Genomic DNA, 20,221 nt, shown 5'->3' with positions numbered 1-20,221 from the left:
ATAGTAGCTTTTGGTGATGGTGAGAGTAGCTTTTGTTGCTGGTGATGGTGACAGTAGCCATTTGTTGCTAGTGAGAGTATCTTTTTGTGTCGGTGACAATAGCTTTTGTTGCTGGTGACAGTAGCTTTTGTGACCTCGTTGGAAATCTCACCAGCGTAGCTTTTGTTTGTGACAGTAGTTTTTGTTGCTAGTGATAGTAGCTTTTGTTGCTGGTGATAGTAGTTTTTTTGACCGGAGACTCACCGGAGTTGACCGGAGACCTCGCCGGAGAGAAGAGAGATAATGATTGTTGACTTTTTACTCTAGTGGCATTTATGTAAATATGTTGATTTTTATATCCAAAATATAACACAATTTTGAATTTAGTGGCCTTATGAGGGAAAAAATTAGTTGGTAGCCTTATAGCTAAAAAAACATTCAAAGATGCACTTATATGTAATTAACTCTTATTTTAATGACCCAAATCACCCGTGTTTAATCAAGCTGAGTCGAGTTTTGGTGATTGATCACTCGGCTCGGCTGGACTCGGTTTACAAACGGCATGTCGTTTAGTAGAAAACTGATAAACCCCTAGAAAAACCCGATTACCTGAACATCCCAGACGGCGCGAAGAAAACAGCAAAGCCACTAATGGACACCGCCTCGCCCTACCCCAACAGCGCGTTAAGCAACACGCGCTTCTCCGACCTGAAGCCTCCACTCTCCGAATCTGTCCTCCAAGCCCTAACCGAAGGCGGCTTCGACTTCTGCACTCCTGTTCAAGCCGCCACAATCCCCTTGCTATGCAGCTTCAAGGACGTCGCCGTCGACGCCGCCACCGGCTCCGGCAAAACCCTCGCCTTCGTCGTCCCACTCGTAGAGATCCTCCGCCGCGCTTCCACCAACCCCAAACCTCACCAGGTCTGATTCAAACTCAAAGCTCTTATCTTTCTTTAACCTTTCACAGTGTTCAAAATTCAAAGATTGAAGCTTTTCTGTGTGTTGCGTTAGGTTATGGGGATGATTATATCTCCGACGAGAGAGCTGTCGTCGCAAATTTACAACGTGGCGAAGCCCTTCATTTCGACATTGCCGAATTTCAAGTGTGTGCTTTTGGTTGGGGGAGGGCAAGTGAAAGCAGACATGAAGCTAATACAGGAGGAGGGAGCCAATTTGCTGATTGGCACACCAGGTAGATTGTATGACATTATGGAACGCATGGATAGCTTGGATTTGCGCAACTTTGAGGTGTGCATTTGTAGCCGAAATTATGTGGAATTTTGATTGAATTGATTGGCATTGTGTTTAGTGTGATTTGAGTGGAGTTATAGTTAGTTTAGGACTTTAGGCTGATAGGGTGAGATTTATACTGTTGCAGATTTTGATCTTAGATGAGGCAGATAGGCTGTTGGATATGGGATTCCAAAAGCAGCTGACTGATATTATATCTCGCGTGCCAAAGCTTCGAAGAACTGGTCTTTTTTCAGCTACACAGACTGAGGCAGTTGAAGAGCTGGCCAGGGCGGGGTTGAGGAATCCTGTGAGGGTTGAAGTACGGGCGGAATCAAAATCAAATAAGGATTCAGCGTTGTCACAGCAATCTGCGTCGTCCAAAACACCTTCTGGCCTTGCCATTGAGGCATGCTCTTTAACTTAATTTCAAGAAAAATGTGTTACTAATGTCTCATTTCCTTGTTAGTATATTTGTTTTGCTTTTAATGCCCTTGCTCTGTTACAGTATATGGAGTGTGAGGCAGACAAGAAGCCGTCGCAGCTTGTGGATATCCTTGTTAAGAATAAGTCTCACAAGACCATAGTGTAAGTGACACCAAATTAGTATGTGTTAATGCTACTGGAGGGATCAACTCATTTAGAGGTGAAAGTGTTCTACTTGGAAAGTGATTTCTTTTTCTCTCTCTTTCTCTAGGTACTTCATGACTTGTGCTTGTGTTGACTACTGGGGAGTTGTTCTTCCATGCCTTGCTCCGTTGAAGGATTTCAATCTGATTGCTCTCCATGGGAAGATGAAACAGGTAAAAACATGGCTGACCTACAGACTTGGACACTGTTTCAAAATCAGTGTTTCATTAACTCATCATTCTTTGTTCTATTACGTTCTAGACCGCAAGGGACAAAGCTCTAGCCTCATTTACATCTCTCTCAAGTGGCATCCTTCTATGCACTGATGTTGCAGCCCGTGGACTTGACATTCCGGGTGTTGACTGTATAGTGCAGGTAGCTTGTTAACAAATTGCACCTAGATGAGCACCTCCATTTTCGGATCTAAATAGTGTACTTACCTGTTTCTTGGTTTGCAGTATGATACACCTCAAGATCCAAATGTTTTCGTGCATAGAGTAGGCAGAACAGCACGTATGGGTAGACAAGGAAGTGCAATTGTTTTCCTGTTACCAAAGGTTTAGTTGTAGCACTTTATACAGCTCTGTTTTGACTCTTTGGCTTTTGGTTGTTGTTTACCATATATGAGGTGCTTATTGGATTTGGACTATCGTAGGAGGAAGCTTATGTGGAATTCCTGCGGATAAGAAGAGTTCCTCTTCAAGAAAGGATATGTCCGGATGATGTCGCTGATGTTGTTCCTCAGGTAAGTGTCATTTATGGTACCTTTTACTGTCTTTTACACTGGAAAAAGAAAGAAAAGAAAAGGAATTTACATGATTTATCACTTGTTTGCACCTGTTAGAAAGGTTTCATTGTGCTCATTGAATGTTGATTGACAATTTTGGGTGAATATGCTAGCATGGGTTTTATATTGGGTTCTTAACTCTATACACTAAAGCAGTATATTGAGATTATCATATATTATTGATCATGCTGTTGTCTTGCAATTATGGAGCTTAGTTTTGTGGTGGTCTCCCCTGTTTTGAAGTATATGGTCCAAAATATCTGTTCCTTATCTGTATTGTTTGAGTTGAGTAATTGAACTGACATCGTCTTAAAATTTTGCTTCAGATACGATCTGCTGCAAAAAAAGACCGTGATATCATGGAAAAGGGCATGAGGGCTTTTGTTTCTTACATCCGTGCATATAAAGAACACCACTGCTCCTACATTTTCAGGTGACTATATGCACATTGTGTTATACTTCAGGCTGCCCACCCAAAACAAAAGGTAATACACTTTGGAATAAACATTTTTCCATTTCTGATTTGAGTTTTTTGATGCAGGTGGAAAGAACTTGAAATTGGGAAGTTGGGCATGGGATTTGGACTACTACAGCTCCCTGCAATGCCTGAGGTAAAGCACAACACACTTTCCACGGAGGGTTTCACCCCTGTTGCAGACATCAACTTGGAGGAGATCAAATATAAGTAAGAACTCTCTCCTATCTTTTACAGTTTGGATGGAACTTGAGGTGCTAATGAAATAAATTTTAATCCTCTTAGTTTAAAAGGACACCATGTCTTTCTTTCTTCAATCATTCATAAATAGGTTTGACCTTTTGGATATTTTTTAAGGCTGGGTAATACATGTCTGGTAAAACGTGTGCTTTTTTTACTGAAATTGAACTGAATAAACTTGTATTATCAATCACAACTGAAAATTAATCAAAGGGTAAATGAAAATGATTAGTGTTTCTTGTAGGACCTATTGCTCCCAAATTTGTTCATGTTAGAATGAACAGTGGTTTGTTTTGACATGCAGTATTACTTACTTTCATGCTTGCTTTGTACATACTCTGAAAAAGAAATAGATTGCACATTTTCCATAATCAGCCATTGCTAAAGAAAAAGTTGAAAATATAGGGACAAATCTCGTGAGAAGCAAAGAAGGAAGAATCTGCTAGCAAAGAAAGAGGCAAAAAAGCAAGAACCTAAACCTGAAAAAACCAAAAAAAACCCAAGTGCTAAAGCTAATGAGATGAAGAAGAAAACAGCTAAACAAAGACGTGCTGCGCAGACGGTTGAAGATGCAGATGAGTTGACTAGAGAATATCGCCTGCTGAAAAAGCTGAAAAAGGGGACTATCGATGAAACTGAGTTTGCCAAGTTGACAGGAACTGAGGACTTACTATGAAGTTGAAGTCATATTCTACAGAATGTGATTTTGGGAATCCAGGCATTAGTGAAGTGAAAGAAAAGAATTTAGCCATGGATTGGGACTTGTATTTTTACGGATGCAGCCATCACCAAGCTTTTTTGGGAGAGATAACACACAGATGCAACAAAAATGTGGGAGGCAACTTCCTAGGTGATAGATTCAATGAGCTTCTGCTCCTGCCAGAGTTCTAGTTATGGTTGAGGGTCTGTATATGAGACGAAATTTCAACACCTGTTTCCTATTTAGTTTAATTTGTACTCTTCGAAATAGATTTGGTCTTGTCACAATTTTCGAAGCAAAAACAGAGAATACACATGTGTCAACAGTTGATAGTTTTCCGTCAATGAAACAGTGCTATACATTTTTGTGCTCCTACTGTACTCTTACCTTTGTATTTACTTTCCTCTTGACACGGTAGTTTTCCAAGTATCTTTGTATTTACTTTCCTCTTACTGCCTTCACTGTCAAGTAAAAATAAATGATGAAAACAAACCACACCAAGATTTCATGGACTTTTTGGAGCAGTTAAGCTCCGATTCAGTGGATGATTTTAGGGTTATTATCACAAATGGTACCTGAACTATACCTCAATTTTATCGATGGTACCTGAACTTCAATTTTGATCACAACCAGTACCTGAACTTTTCGATTTCATTTTAAATGGTACCTAGAGCCACCTCCAGTCACTATTCCAACTAAAAATGGCATGTAAAGGCAATCATAGTGATGATCTTTGATGATTTCAAGGGTTGCAATCATATATAGTGATGATTTTTTTGGTAATAGACTTGCCTTGAACTTTTTTTAAATTTTTTTATATTTTAGATTTGGCTTTTTTGGCCGGAATAGTGACCGAATGTGGCCTTAGGTACCATTTAAAATGAAATCGAAAAGTTCGGGTACTGGTTGTGATCAAAATTGAAGTTTAGGTACCATCGATAAGATTGAGATATAGTTCAGGTACCATTTGTGATAATAACCCATGATTTTATGTAAAATGAAGATCCAAATCATTTACTGATGCCCAAAACTGGGGAAACAGTAAAGTTTTAAGCTTTTTAACCCCAAATCAAGGTTCTAAACATCTATAGATACACCCATATATTAATATATAGGGTTAAATACTGCTTACTCCCTATACTTATAGGGTTTAATCGTTTCAGTCCCTGACCTTCGGATTTCACCTAAAAAGTCCCTGAACTCCCAATTTCCTTCCAATTGGTCCCTGCCGTCAAACATCCGTCAAAAACTTGGTTATCTTCCCCTAAAAAGTCTATTATACCCTCATTTACTTAATATATATATATATATATATATATATATATATATATATATATATATATATATATATATATATATATATTCTCTTCCTCTTTATTTTATTTATTTATTTATTTTTCTTTTTACCTCTTCTTCTTCTTTCGGCTCTCACGCCTCCTTCTGTTCATCTCTTCATCAAGATGGTTCCAATCCACAGACCTTTTAGAGGTGAAATGAAAAAAAGAAATAAAAGAGAGAGAGAAAATAAATTTAAAAAAACAAAGTAAGTGAGGGCATAATAGACATTTTTGGCAACTTTAACAGAAAATTTTGACGGCAGGGACCAATTGGGAGGAAATTGAGAGTTCAGGGACCAATTGGGAGGAAATTGAGAGTTCAGGGACTTTTTAGGTGAAATTCGAAGGTCAGAGACTGAAACGATGAAACCCTATAAGTATAGGGAGTAAACAGTATTTAATCCTAATATATATGTTGACAGATTTGCTCACTTAAGGGACAGTTTTAAGGGACTGTGAGGGACAAATGCATCTTAACCACATGTATTAAATATAAAAGCAGAAATTATAATAACTTAAAACTGTGCATTTATTTTCAGCCGTCAGATTCACTTGTCTCTCACAGTCCCTTAAAAACTGTCTCTTAGGTGAGCAAGCCTTTATATGTTAATACATCCTAATATTAGAGTGCCGATATATGTGATGGTTGATTTCTTAAATGGTAGGTTTACAATAGGGTTAAGGTATGGAGTTTTTTTTTTTTTTTTTTTGCCCAAAAAAAGAACGTGTCTTTTTTTAAAGGGAGGTTCTAGTTGGACCTCTAAATTTGATCTTTGGACCTCTATCTTTTTTTAATTATCAATAGATTTTGTCAACTCATATGAAAAGACAAATAATGATAAAGAGAGAAAAGAGGAAAAAAAGAACAGATACTCTTCTTACCTTTCCTATTAATATAACATTCAATTTTTTTTTTAAATTCATTATATTACCTATATAACTTTATAACTTTTTTTTTAGAATAAATTTATAATTTACCTAAAACAATTAAGTAAAGATAATTAATTTCTATACATGGCCTCATCATTTAATACAAAAGTAAATTCAAAACAATCTGAATTTGAAATTTCCTTAAACTAAATTTATTGAATATTTTGGTGTAGTTATTACTAATTAAGATCCAAGTTTTTAATTTAGATTTAATCGATGTATAAATATATTATTTATTTGATAACCAAAGTCTTTTCTAGAAGAAAAATGCTAGAGATCCCAAAAATTTATACCAAAATAAGATCCCAAATGACATGACACTTGCCATATCATCACCCTATAATTTCCACATGGTATATGTTTTTGTAAAATTATATTTGAGTACTTCTATTCATACCTCCACATTTGGTATATGAACCTCTCTAAATTTTTGTAAACTTTTTTGCCCCCTTTTGTCCCTCTGGAGAACAGAAGACAAAAAAAAAAAAAAAAAAAGGTAAAAAACTGGAACCAAGCCCGTAGTCTTCCTTCTTCTTCCTCGATCTCTCTCTCTTTGGTTGATGGGTTATTTTGCTAATTAATTTTGGTGGGTGTGGAGATTTCAAGGACAGGATTTTGGTCTTAGGTCTGGGAATATAAGATTTCAAGTTCCGCCGTAAAAGTTGATTTGTAACCTTGCTTGTTTTAATTCTATGCTGTCACTTAACTTGTGTTTTGATTTGATATTTCTATTATCATCCTCTAGTTTATTAGCTAGGTTTTATACCATATTCTGGTATGTTGTTTTAACAATTGCCATAGTTAATTAACTACTAGCTTCCCAAGTTCCCATCAATCACAATAGAGACAGAATGAGAGAGAGGAAACAAAAAGATCGAGAAAAAGTAAGGAGAAACAATGAGAGAGAGAGAGAGAGAGAGAAGAAGATAGAGTTGAGTAAGTTGAGGTGCTTTTTATGTTTCAGTTTTATACAAGGGCAAAATGGAATATAAATTTTTACAAAAATTTAGGGAGGTCTATGTACCAAATGTGGAGGTATGAATAGAAGCACTCATTATATTTTTCTTAAGAAACAAAAAAGCTGCAACCAAAACTTCCTCCATTGCATCCCATTTTTTAGCTAGAGAGCGAAAACTTTAGGGTTATTTTCTCCAATTTGGACAAAACCTTTGCAATCAAACTAGTAGTTTCAATCCACGTACGTCCTTCCTTGGTGTGTTAAGACCCTCAAGAATCTCAACCACACCAATTATGATCATATGGTTTTGTGACGACCCATACTTTTAATAATATTTAAAAAGTAAGGTATAGTGAATATTATTATTTTTGCTTGAGTATTAACTTATATTCTTACTTATGGGTGTGTGTATATGTATAATTATTTTATGGTGTGATATATATAAATATATATACACACACATCACCAAAACGTGCTATGTAGATATATATATATATATATAGGTATATATGCTATCTCTATATTTATAAACCAGCCCATTATTTGTGTTTTTTTAAAGGGTCCTTGACCCAAAGCACCAAAATTGGACAAAATTATCTCACTTACCCCAGCAACAAATTTTTATTCCCACCAACACAATTTAATAGCTAAATGACAATTTTGAGCTCCAAAAAATTAAAAATTATATATTGCCACACTCTCCCTCTCAGACTCTCGTTCCATCTCTCTCTCTGCAAGACGTCGTCGACGACGACCAACCCAACCCGACGATCACTCCGAGTCCGATCCCGGCCTTCTCCCCCTCACTCATCCCTCCGTGATTACAAACACTCCGAGTCCGACCAACTCATCATCGTTGATATCGTTGTGGTTGACGTCGCTGGCATCTGGTGCTGGGCAAGAATATCAGAAGCGGAATCCGGCAGTGATGGAGAATCAGACGTCGGAGGTGCTAGAGGTAAAGCGGAATTCGGTGAGTTCGCCGGAGCACTAGCGAATCATTTGGATCCTCTCACCCATTGATCGGATCTAAGGTACGTTTTCTTCACTGCTATGTTTCCTATTCAGATCTGTTTGCTTCTTATCTTTTCGCGTTTCGATTGATTTGTGATATCAACTTCGTTGGAGAGTGGATGCGATTTCATTTGTGAATTTTGGTTCATCCGGTGGTTGAATTTTGATTTGATTGGATCGGATTACAGTGGTCGCGGTGGTGAAGATGTTGACCAAGTTCGAGACGAAGAGTAATAGAGTTAAGGGACTAAGCTTCCACACTAAGAGGCCATGGATCCTCGCGAGTCTGCACAGTGGTGTGATCCAGCTTTTAGAATTTTGAACTGGTCTTTCGAAATGCTTTGGTTATGAGCTTTTGGATTTGGGAAAAGAATGAGTCATATTGCTGAAATTTGAAGTAATTTAGAGATCTTAGGAGGGAAGTATGACACAGTGGTGTGTCTAGTTGTGTTGGTTCATTACCCACAGAGAAAGGCTGATGGGATGATTGCTCCCCTTGCTTCTGGGAGTTCTCAAATTGGGTATAACAAAACGAGTGTATGTGTATTGTTGTTGGTAATGCATGTGTGTATTGTAGGAGTAATGATTCAGAGTCGAAGAAGCCGGTGGAACTCAGGCAGAGATTTTTTTTTTTTTTTGTGTAAAATGGGGGGCATAAGGCATAGAAGGAAAGAAAAAATAAAATAAAAGGTGTTATTGGGGCAATAGAAGTCTGTTAAAAGTCTATTGGGGGGCAATAGACGTTTTGAATTGATGTAATCTCCTCTTTTTTTTCTTTAATCAAAGTTATATTTGTGTAATTTTAGAAAAATTAGTTCTCATTTCGGTAATCGAAACGTCTATTGGGGGGCAATAGACGTCTATGGGGAGACAATAGACGTTTTAAAATTGATATAATTTCTTCTTCTTTTTCTTTAATCAAAGTTTTATCTGTCTAATTTTAGGAAGATTAGTTTCTATTCCGGCTACCGAAAGTTCTATTGGGGGGCAATAGACGTCTATTGGGAGGCAATACATGGCTGATAGTCGTCTATTGGGGGCAACAGACGTCTATTAGGGGGCAATAGACTATTGGGGCAATAGACGTCTATTGGGGGGCAATAGACGTCTATTGCCCCTCTATTATGGGGCAATAGATGTCTATTGGGTGCAAAAAAACTTTCCGGTGAGATTTTCAGCAAATTCCGGTGGACGGTAGCCGGTGACCGGAATCCCGCGGCCGGTGACCGAAATCCGGCGAACGTTGACCGGATTCCGGCGGCCGGTGATCGGACTCCGGCGAAGTCTCCCATGGTTTATCTCTCTTCCATTTTCTCTCTCTCTCTCTAAGTAACAAAGGGGTAAGGGTAAAATGGTATTAAAAAAAATTAAAAAAACAAAAAAAAAAATCTTAATGGGGTATTAGGGAAGACCTCCTTAGAGTGTTTTGGGTAAGAGAGAATTAAAAAAACTTAATGGGGTAAGTGGGAAAAAAATCTCTAAAAATGGGGTAAATAGACAAAAACCCAATTTTAAAAGCCCAATTAAGAGCAATTGACATGTACTTCTGTTAGATTGTTGTTAACAACAAACCAATCTCTAAAAAAATCAAAATCTGGTTTGCTATCTTCATCGTCTTTCTCCCCTATTTTGATTCTCTTTGCAAGCACCACTCCACCTAAACTAAAGGATCAGTACCACTACGATAGACCACCCTGATAAGAATAATCTTAGAAGCTGGAGGTGTCAATGTTGTTGAAGAGCCTTGGAGAGTCAGTTACCAGAGTTGTGATTCATCAAAGCTAGTAGCAAGGGGTGGATCCCTAGAAGCATGTGGTGGAGACCTAGAACCAGGAGGTGGCAGTCCATATCGAAACATAGAGGAAGCTAATGGTGTTGGCATCCAATTCTACTCTCTATTGTGTTTATCTAGAACTAAATGCCATACACTATAAATATCCTGGTTTGTTCTACTTTCTTTATTGAATTCCTTATATTTGTTTTAACAAAAAACAAAAAAACAAAAAAACAAAAAAACAAAAAAACAAAAAAACAAAAAAACAAAAAAACAAAAAAACAAAAAAACAAAAAAACAAAAAAACAAAAAAACAAAAAAACAAAAAAACAAAAAAAACAAAAAAAAAAAAAACAAAAAAACAAAAAAACAAAAAACAAGTGAGGGAAGGAGAATTTTTGAGACTAAGGAGGAACCTGTGAAGTATAACCTAACTTTCGAAACGAGGTAGGGGGATCATGGGAAACATCTACTTAGTTTGCTTGGTTGCTATGTTGCTATATGTGATTTCAATTATGAACTTTGATTGATGAAAGAGTTAATGGGTGTTATCCGTTATTTATCATATTGTTTCATTAGCATGTTCATGAATTCTAAGGGATGGTTTTGATAGAATAGAATGGGAATGAAATATGTGGGAGTATTCTTTTGTGTAGTTGAGCTTAATCCGTAAGGACCAAATTTCAGGTGGGCTAATAGAGCTGTACGATTTTGGTGATCGAGATTAAGCAAGATGACTAGCAAAAAGGGAATCATGGTTTGGGTTATGGGGTTAATTCATATGTTATTTCATCTAGAGTCACCTCAAAAAGGTAAATTACATGGTATGGGACATGTAGACTCTTTGTGTCTTAGATGAAAATAGCATTGCATACATCCATGTATTACTGGTTTATGTTACTTAAAGAGGCTTAACCTCCTACTGAGCTATTGATGCTCACCCCTATTAAATATTGTAGGTACTGAACATGAAGTTTAATTTTCTCTTTTGAAGAGCTTTGTGATTAATGTGAAGCGTGAGACTTGTCTTGTTTAGTTTCCTAGAATAAGAGCAAAGGCTGCCAGTTTGTAGTTTGCCTTTGAAGTATATGTTTGAATTTTCTGTGGGAATAATGAACTATCAAGAAAGTTTGTATTGTAATCTATTGATTACACGCATTTATATACGTGTAATTATATCTAAAATTCTAGAATTAAGCTAATCCTCAAACTAATTAGTATGTAATTAATCCATTTTTATTTATGTTGTAGTAAATAAGCGGAGTTGAGAATTTTAGAAGAAAATGGTGCAAAATTGGAACAAATTGGAATTTTCGACAAGGAGACGAAAAGTCAACAATGGTCAGCGAGTCAATGCCCCAAGCAAATATGTGAAAATCATTGGTTTGAGCTCGGAAAAAGCAAAAGAAGAAGAAGAAAATTGAAGCAAAGAAAAAGTTGTATTAAATAATTATTTGATTAATTAACCCTTGTATTAATTAATCGAGATTGATTAATCAAGGGATTAATTAATCATGCTCAGCCAAATGCCCCGTGTAGCAATTAAACCTTAATTGCTTGCTTGTTAATTGAAGGCTATCACGTGCTAGAGTGTCAGGCCATCCCTCTCTTTCCCCTTGCCCACTCCCATGCTGCCACATGGCAACCCCTATCCCATCCTTTCCTCTGAGTTACGAAAGCAGCCCATTCTCTCCTCTCTCTCTATACATATAATCCATCATTCTCTACTCTCATCTCAACCCGAAAACAGCCGCACACTCCTCTCCCCAGATCCATTTTTCTCTATTCCTTCTTCTCTACAGCCGAAACCCACCTCCCCACTCTCTCTCCTCCATTTTTAAATTTCTTATCAATTTCTCTCAAAATTGGAAGGAGCAATCAAAGGGTTTTTACTATCCACACCATCAATTGCTCATCAACACAAGGAGATTTTACTTTTGGTAAAGAGTAGGGGCTTAATTTCAAGTTGGGTTCATGTTTGCCTATAGCAAATTGTGAGCCTAGCTTGTGTTCCCTCTCTCCTCTATCATTTCTCTTAATTTCTTATGTATTTGATGATGTATTTGATAATGGGTTGTGAGTAGTTCAATTTTGGGAGTTAGGGTTGTGAAGCCCTAACTCATCTTGTATAAATATTGATGCTTTACTTTTAATAAATGCAATTTCCATTGTGTATGCTTTAAATCCGAATTTATTGGTCCTTAGAAGCATGTTTCTAGGCTTTGTCACCATTTGAAATTATGTTGTGGGCAATTGTGATGAATAGATTGATACATTGACAACTTATTAGTCTTGTGGCATCTAGGATTTAAGTGTGGTGACCATTAGCTAACTTAATTGTAGCTAAGCTTGCTTGGGTCTCTATTATCTTGCTCTCTAGGCCTCTAATTTTGGATATTGCGGCCTTAACCGGCGTAATGCCCAAATTAGAGAGTTGATTGTGACCTTAAACGGCATAATCGATACACCGAAAGGATAATTGGTTTAGTAGCCTTAACCGGTACTAGATACGAGACTCGACACATATAGAAAATGCATGCATTTGTGAAATTGGCATCGATGTTTACAAGATAGTTAGTGTGAATCACCCGACACTCCCATGTTCCCATTAATTTGAAATCCGAATTTTAATTTCTTGCTTGATAATTAGTTGTTTGCTTTTATTTTAGTTTGCATTTAATTTAGTTAATTCTCTATTCAAAACTCCCAAACAAAATTCTACCTTCCATTGTGGATAACTCATTTGGGCTACAAGTTAGTGGCTTTGATTAGGCTTAGTGTGACCTAAGCCGAGCATTGCCGAGGCTTGGTGCATTGTGAATATTTTATTTTACTTTATTTTATTTTTATTTTTACTTTTTCATTGTATGCTTTTAAGTTATTCTAGCGCCAATTACCTCGGTTATGTCCAACACCTAATCCCCGAGGTACGATAATCAAGGTTCTAATACTTCCCTTACTTGACAACGATTCGTACGCTTGCGAGAGTTTATGAGTCAAGTCATCTATATAATTATGTTTGTTGCATTATAAATTTCTTCTTTTTCCATAATCCATGTGTTCATTGAATCGGTTATGTCTTTTAATTGATTTTAAGTTCTTTGATTTGTTTCATTATTTTCTAGCTCTTATATTTAAAATTCATTGGTTAAATTCAAGGTAGGACAGAGGTCTCCAAATCTGAAATTGTGTTTCTGAGCTTTTGACCCAATTGCCTTTTTACTGAAAACTGTACATTTAGGTTGGGTATTTGAAGTTGGTGTCTTCATAAAAGTTGCAGTAGACATCCTAAAGATCATTTCAGAATTGAAATCTCTTCAAAATATTTTTTCTAGAATTAGTTATGTTTTTTCAAAGTTACAGGTCTGTTGCATGATATTTTTCCGAAAACAACAATACTGTCATGTTCTTTGTACTTCTTTTACTAGCTTTCTATTCAATCATGCTTGAAGGCACTAAAATTTCAAAAAGACATCCCCAGGTTTCAAATGAAACCAATCTTTTCCTTTTTGGAATTCATACAAAGGATTTATGTCAACATGAAGTTAGCTTTATGCATTAGCAATTTTGCTGGAAAGGCAACTTGGTTATTTCTTTCAGTACTTCAACTCAGGTCTCATCTTCTTGAAGCCCCAATAATTAGATTATAATTGGAATTATTTAAAAGAAATGGAATTATATTAATATCTATGTATAAGTTTGCTTTCAAAACCCTAACGATCCACGAAGCTTCTTGCCAAATCCCCCAACGTGCTAGCAACCGACCAACTTCGATAACTGTTTCTTAAGATTATACAAACAGTGTTTTGATCAAGAATCTTCACTTGAAATGGAGTTGTCTCCTTTAGAATTGTGCATGTTGCCATTCAAAATATTAAAAAGCTTAGATGATTCCTTGAATTGAGGAGTTGCATTAAAAAATTGATGACAATACCTTGTGATTTTAAGAATCGGTGTTTTTTTTTTTTTTTTTTAATAAAGGGCCGGTGCAGCTGCCCTCAAGCCTTGATTAAAGAAACCGCAGAATACATGGGGGGGACATGGTACCTAAACCCCGGATTACAATAAGCATCAAGAGAACTTCCTAAAATAATAACAAGAGTCTCCACTAAAACAATGTATTCTAGCAAGCACCAACTAGCAAAGAGTGCTCTACTGGCTACTTTATTCGCTTTACAATACTAGCGAAGAATCGGTGTTATCAGTACTGGGATTGTTGGAATTTGATTGTTTGTGTGTAGAGTTGATTTCCTCTTCTGTTTTGCTAATATTATGATTTTAATTCAAAAAGTATATTAGTTCCTCAAATAAATTAAGTTTTATTTACACATTGGAAGTTACTAAGTTAAAAGAATTATGTGGCAGCTGCCACGTCATTTGGGATTCATATTTGGTATAATTTTTTGGGGTCTCTGGCGCTACTCTTTCTAGAACCATCTATATTGCAAAAAAAAAAAAAAAAAAAAACAATGATCTGGATTAATAGAAATTTTTTTGTAATTGTCTACTTGTTCGGATCCTCCAAAAATCACTTTCTGATTCTGTCACTGAAAGTATACAAAAAATGTAGGCAACTTACTCACAAAATTCTTCATGAATGAATTGATAGAGATAAGAAAAAAAAAAACCAAATTGTTGAAGATACAGATTTAATTGTTTAAGGATGTTTTGGTAAGTATTCAAAAAAGTGAATTGGAGGTTTAATAAGTAGGAGAGGTCTAAATATCAAATTTGGAGGTCCAACTAGAACCTCCCTTTTTTAAAGACAGTAAAACCTGGAACATCAGAGTGATTCGAGAGCCTCTACCAAGCATCCCAATAGTTTTAACTTGGCCAGGCTCATACTTGAAACGGTCCTTGGGTCCCTTGACAACAAGATGAGCTCCAACACACATCTCACGAAAATGGTGTGACATTCTTCCTTGAGGATACATCTTTATCACTAGATCAGAAGAGGAGGTTGGAGATAATAATAATAGTTGGAAGGTTGAAATAGGGATAAAATGTTTTACAAAAAATTGGGGTGTGTATTAATAAAATAGGTATGTGTATTTAAAATTATTCCAATATAAAACACTAATCATATGGCGAAAAACAATTGCGAAAAAGGATGAAGTTTATTGGAGGAGATTGGAGATGTTTTGGAGTGAAAAATTATGAAGAAGAGGGTTTGATATTTATAGAATTTGTTAAAGTTTCTGTTCCAATGGGCAAAAAATATTTTTCTGATTTTTTAGAAAATTTTCTTATATTTTTTAAAGTTTTTTTGGTTTAAAACACAATTACTTTATTATTCACCGTTGATTTTAATCCATGACATTTTTTCTACCGTCAGATTAGAGATTCAGTAAATATATATTACTTTTTTATTTTTAGAACGAATTAATCTGGACGTTTCATTTAAATAGAATTAATAACACATAAATCTGGGTCGTTCCTTTTATGACCGTTGGAAGCCACCGATGGCTTTTGTCACACGTGAGGCCCAATGTCGGCCACCATTAATGCTCGTGTAAGGCGCGTTTCTTTCCCATCCACAATTATTTTGTCCTTTTGTGCGAGTAAGAGATTCACACTCCCTGTGGCGCGTTGACTATTACGTTCCAATTTAATAGCCTGTGCAGCTGGGGCCCGCATCTCATCCCTCTAAAGACGGGATGAAATCTGCTGTCCCCAAAAACCATGTGTCAAGCCTGTCTCCATATTCTGATTGGTCCATTAAGATTAGAAAATGAAAGAAAGATTAAGATAATGATTTTTTTAATCATTCTAAGCCAATCAAAACATGGGGATAGTGTTGGGAGAGGGTTTTTGGGACAGCAGATTTCATCCCCTCTAAAGACTGAAGCCAAAATGGCTTTCGTTCTTCAATCCTTCATGACTTCATCATTTTGGGCTTTTGGCTAAAGTTAAGTTAAAATGATTATACACATTGGGATTGGGATTGGTTGAAAATGACTCACCACAAAAGCCAAAAGAGATCAAAATAGCTTATAACTCCACCGTTGGGGATGCCCTCATATCAAGAACGTGGAAACCATGCACGGATGCGCATGCATATGGCAGGCAACAACATTTGCCGCAATTCTCCTTTTTTCTTGAATCCATGCATGCTTTTCTGCTTTCAAGAATCTATTGACTTATTTCGGTTCAATTTTGCTCACCGAAACGGATTTCTTTCTTCCACCCGCTGGCAAAAGAAAGAAATAAAGTAGATTCTCCCTAGTTTTCGTTCACTTGCTGCATCTTTTACTTGAACATATATTTGATTCATCGAACATATTTGAATCAAATAATGATGGTATACCAATCAAGCGCGGCTGCGCACTGGCAAAATCAATTGAGTGTTGAAGTTGTCAAAGAAGGAATATTGGTTTCTTTCATGAAACACACGTACAATCTCATTCACGTGGGTACTTCTATATATAACCTATCATGAGCAAACAGCAGCGTTCCCCTGGTCAGCTGCTGACCAGGGGATCGGGACTGCATGAGCAAAAGGGTTAATCATGGTTTTGAATGTTGGGTTAAGGGTTTGAGTATTTGGATTTTTCAATAAGGTTAGATGCATGTAGAGTGTGGATAGAGATAAGAAAAGTAAAAATAGTTGTACTCATCTTTTATCTGTGAGCTGTGTTTTGTTAATTTTTTGGAATAACTAGGGGAGTGCAAAACATGGTACAAACCGGCCAAAACCGACCGCTAAATATGGTTTGGTTAAGGTTTTTTAACTTTAAAAATTGAAAGCCGGTTCACTACTGAACCAAACCATTTATGAAATGGGTTGGTTTGGTTTCTCTTGTGCTTAAACCGCAAAACATGAACCGACCAGCATTTTAGAAATATAATAGTAAAAAAATTTTAATTTATATATTCATTTGTCCAGTCTATTTATGTAAGTTTTAAATATCTAATTATAACTTTATTCTTAAATGATATACTAGTATACTACTATATTAAATCCAAGGCCCAAAGGCCTAGAACCCTAGTATGTAATCACTACAATCACTTTGATTCTCTCACATCACATCTCTCAATCTCTCATTCTCTAACCTTTAATACTAGCATATTAAGCTATTACTAATGGCTAAGCCATCAAATAAGTGAATCACTTTAAATCTATTCTAAATTTTGGTTTTGGATTTTAATTATTGAATTTTAAATTTAACATAATTTTTATTATTGAGATTGAATTTTACTACGATTTTTTTTTATAAATAATATTATTAGGGTTAAACCGTCTAACCGACCGAACCAAATCATCTTTAATTGGATTGGATCGGATTGGACTATGCTTATTTTTTCTGATGATCGGTTGTTCAAAATGCATAAACTGCTCACTTTGGCATAGAGATGGTTTGGAGTCAAAACCGATCCAATCCAATCCAATCCGTGTGCAGCCCTAGGAATAACTGTTATTGAGAATGACATGTGATTAAATATGATGCCAATATGACTCCTGAGTCCTGAAGAATATTAACAAAGTCAAAAGCTGACAACAAAGATGACCAAGAAAATTAGTATCTAGTCGATCAACAATCTTGATGAGAAGTGAAACATTGAAATATATTGACATCCAAGCTAAATGCTTAATAAGGAGATAAAAACAATAGAAAATTCTATATTTCATAGAGAAATGCTAAACTATAGCCTTATTAGAGCAATTCTCCAATAATTCTCCTATAAGTTTTTATTTTAAGCATATTTTGCTCAAATAGTTTTCATAAATATTTCCCTGTTTTAAAGAGAATAATACCATATTTAATTGTGAATAGTACATTCATATAGAAACTGCGGGAACTAAACAACAAAAATTATAAGAGTTTTTAACTTGTAAATTTATAACTGCGGGAAGGAGTTCATAGGGTCTCTCTGAGAACATGTCCCCAAAAATGTCCATAGCATCTTTGCCCATTTGATTCTCATGGATGTTTTAGGGTAGTTTTGGCTGAGCGTCATGATCTTTAAAAAAGTTGAATTACTTAGGTAGTGACTCTTTTGACAGTCCCACAGGGATGAGTCATTATGTGTAATTTCGCTGATCAATGCAAGGAGTTGATAATTCTCTAAAAAAAAAACTTGTAAATCTCTATAATACAAAGATTTTTTTCCCTTCAATTTTTTCTTAAAAAATAAAAGGATTAATTACTGCTTACTCCCTATACTTATAGGGTTTCGTCGTTTCAGTCCCTCACGTTCGAATTTCACCTAAAAACTCCTCAAACTCTCAATTTCCTCCTAATTGGTCCCTGCCATCAAGCTCCGTCTAAATTGTCCGTTAAATTGCTAACGTGGCATCTATTTCACACTGAAACGTCTATATTACCCTCAATTACTTTTTTTTTTTTAGTGTGAAATGGATGCCACGTCAGCAATTTAACGGAAAATTTGGACGGAGCTTGTCGGCAGGGACCAATTGGGAGGAAATTGAGAGTTCGAGGAGTTTTTAGGTGAAATTCAAACGTCAAGGACTGAAACGACGAAACCCTATAAGTATAAGGAATAAGCAGTAATTAATCCTAAATAAAATGTTAGAGATGCTCTTACGTACCTATGAAACATGCAATGACTAATTGACTATTGGGAAGATATGTTACCCGATTATATTGGTTTTGGTGATCTATAACATTATGGCACAATTTTTTTTTTGTTTTCTAAAAGGAAGGGTTGTCAAGCCATTAATAAATGAAAATGTAGGTAACAATGTATCATGACTCACCCTTGCAGGCCACAATATAAAGCCATGTTATCCTAGAATGCAACTTTAGTAACTAAAGTAACCAAGACAATGTTAGGGTTATGCCCCAAAGTCAGCCCTAACTTATTCATAAAAACCCATGGCCACCCTACGCAGAGGGGGTTTCCCCAGGATCAATTTAAAAATAGACAAAAATAATAATAGAAAGCGCTCAAAGCTTATTATAAATCCCAAGAGCCAAAAGCAGTATAAGCTACAACACCACCAATGCCCAAAAATTTAGCCCAAAACACAAAGGAAAGCATTAAAAGCCCAGCCTACTGCCAGTACTCATGAACAGACCGCCACCACAGTTGGCAGTCCAGAACGTTGCCTTCGACATACTACACCTATCTCCGCCAACGAAGAAAAGGCTGCTAGCTCCACCACCGGACGCTATCGTTGCTATATCTCACCAATATCCACCGCCATATCCGCCCCAAAACCCAAACCCAGAGAAATTGGAGTCGTCGTTGACCTAACTTCAACTTGGAACATGATCCTAAAGCCATCACTGGCCACCACCTCCTATTGGTCCACCAACAACAGACTTAGCATTAGGTCACCATCACCATATTCGAAAAACCCGACTGCAAACCCGAAAGAAAGATGTAAAAAACCCTACACCATCCCTATCATTGTGGAAGACAAACATCCATGATCACCGTGATGGTGACCAATCCACCATGCTCAACTAAGAGTGTGCAAAACACGGTACAAACCGATTAAACTGGCCAAAACTGACATATAAATATGGTTTGATTAAAGTTATTTAACTTTAAAAATTGAAAGCTATTCAATACTGAACCAAACCATTTATGAACTGGGTTGGTTTGGTTTCTCTTGTGCTTAAACCGCAGAATCAGAACCGTCTGGTATGTTTGAAGTATAATAGAAAAAAGTTTTAAATTTTATATACATAATAAATATATATTCATTTGTCCAGTTTGTTCTAAATAAGTTCTAATCTTCAATTGTAACTTTATTCTCAAATGATATACTACCATATTGAATCTAAGGCCAAAAGGCCTAGAACCCTAGTATACAATCGCTACAATTCCTATGATCCTCTCACATTACATATCTCAGTCTCTCATTCTCTAACCTTTTATACTACCATACTAAGTTACTATTGATGGCTAAGCCTTCAAATAAGTGAAATCACTTTGAATCTATTCTAAATTTTGGTTTTTGAATATTGGCTTTGGATTTTGATTATTGAAATTTAAATTTAGATTTTGTTTATTTGACAAAATTTTTATTATTGGGATTGAACTTTACCATAATTTTTTTCATAAATAGCATGTTAATATTATATAGGTTACAACCGCCTAACCGACCGAACCAAAACATCTTTAATTTGATTGGATTGTTTCAGATTAACCTTATTTCTTTTAATGATCGGTCGTCCAAAATACCTAAATCTCTCA

At 36.0% G+C, this 20,221-nt stretch overlaps 1 protein-coding gene across 1 annotated transcript; it reads left to right on the top strand.

The window, feature by feature from the left end:
* Positions 1-564: 564 nt before the first annotated feature.
* Positions 565-4,414, top strand: LOC133718461 (DEAD-box ATP-dependent RNA helicase 18). Its single transcript, XM_062145311.1, has 11 exons — positions 565-900; positions 991-1,227; positions 1,358-1,618; positions 1,718-1,797; positions 1,907-2,012; positions 2,101-2,214; positions 2,298-2,396; positions 2,495-2,584; positions 2,953-3,059; positions 3,168-3,311; positions 3,747-4,414. Exons 1-11 carry the CDS (start codon positions 631-633, stop codon positions 4,015-4,017), a joined length of 1,779 nt encoding a protein of 592 aa, XP_062001295.1. The 5' UTR covers positions 565-630; the 3' UTR covers positions 4,018-4,414.
* Positions 4,415-20,221: the final 15,807 nt, after the last annotated feature.

The sequence above is a fragment of the Rosa rugosa genome, chromosome 6 (assembly GCF_958449725.1).
Source record: "Rosa rugosa chromosome 6, drRosRugo1.1, whole genome shotgun sequence".
Classification (NCBI taxonomy): Eukaryota; Viridiplantae; Streptophyta; class Magnoliopsida; order Rosales; family Rosaceae; genus Rosa; species Rosa rugosa.
This window is presented reverse-complemented; position numbering and strand designations above follow the sequence as displayed.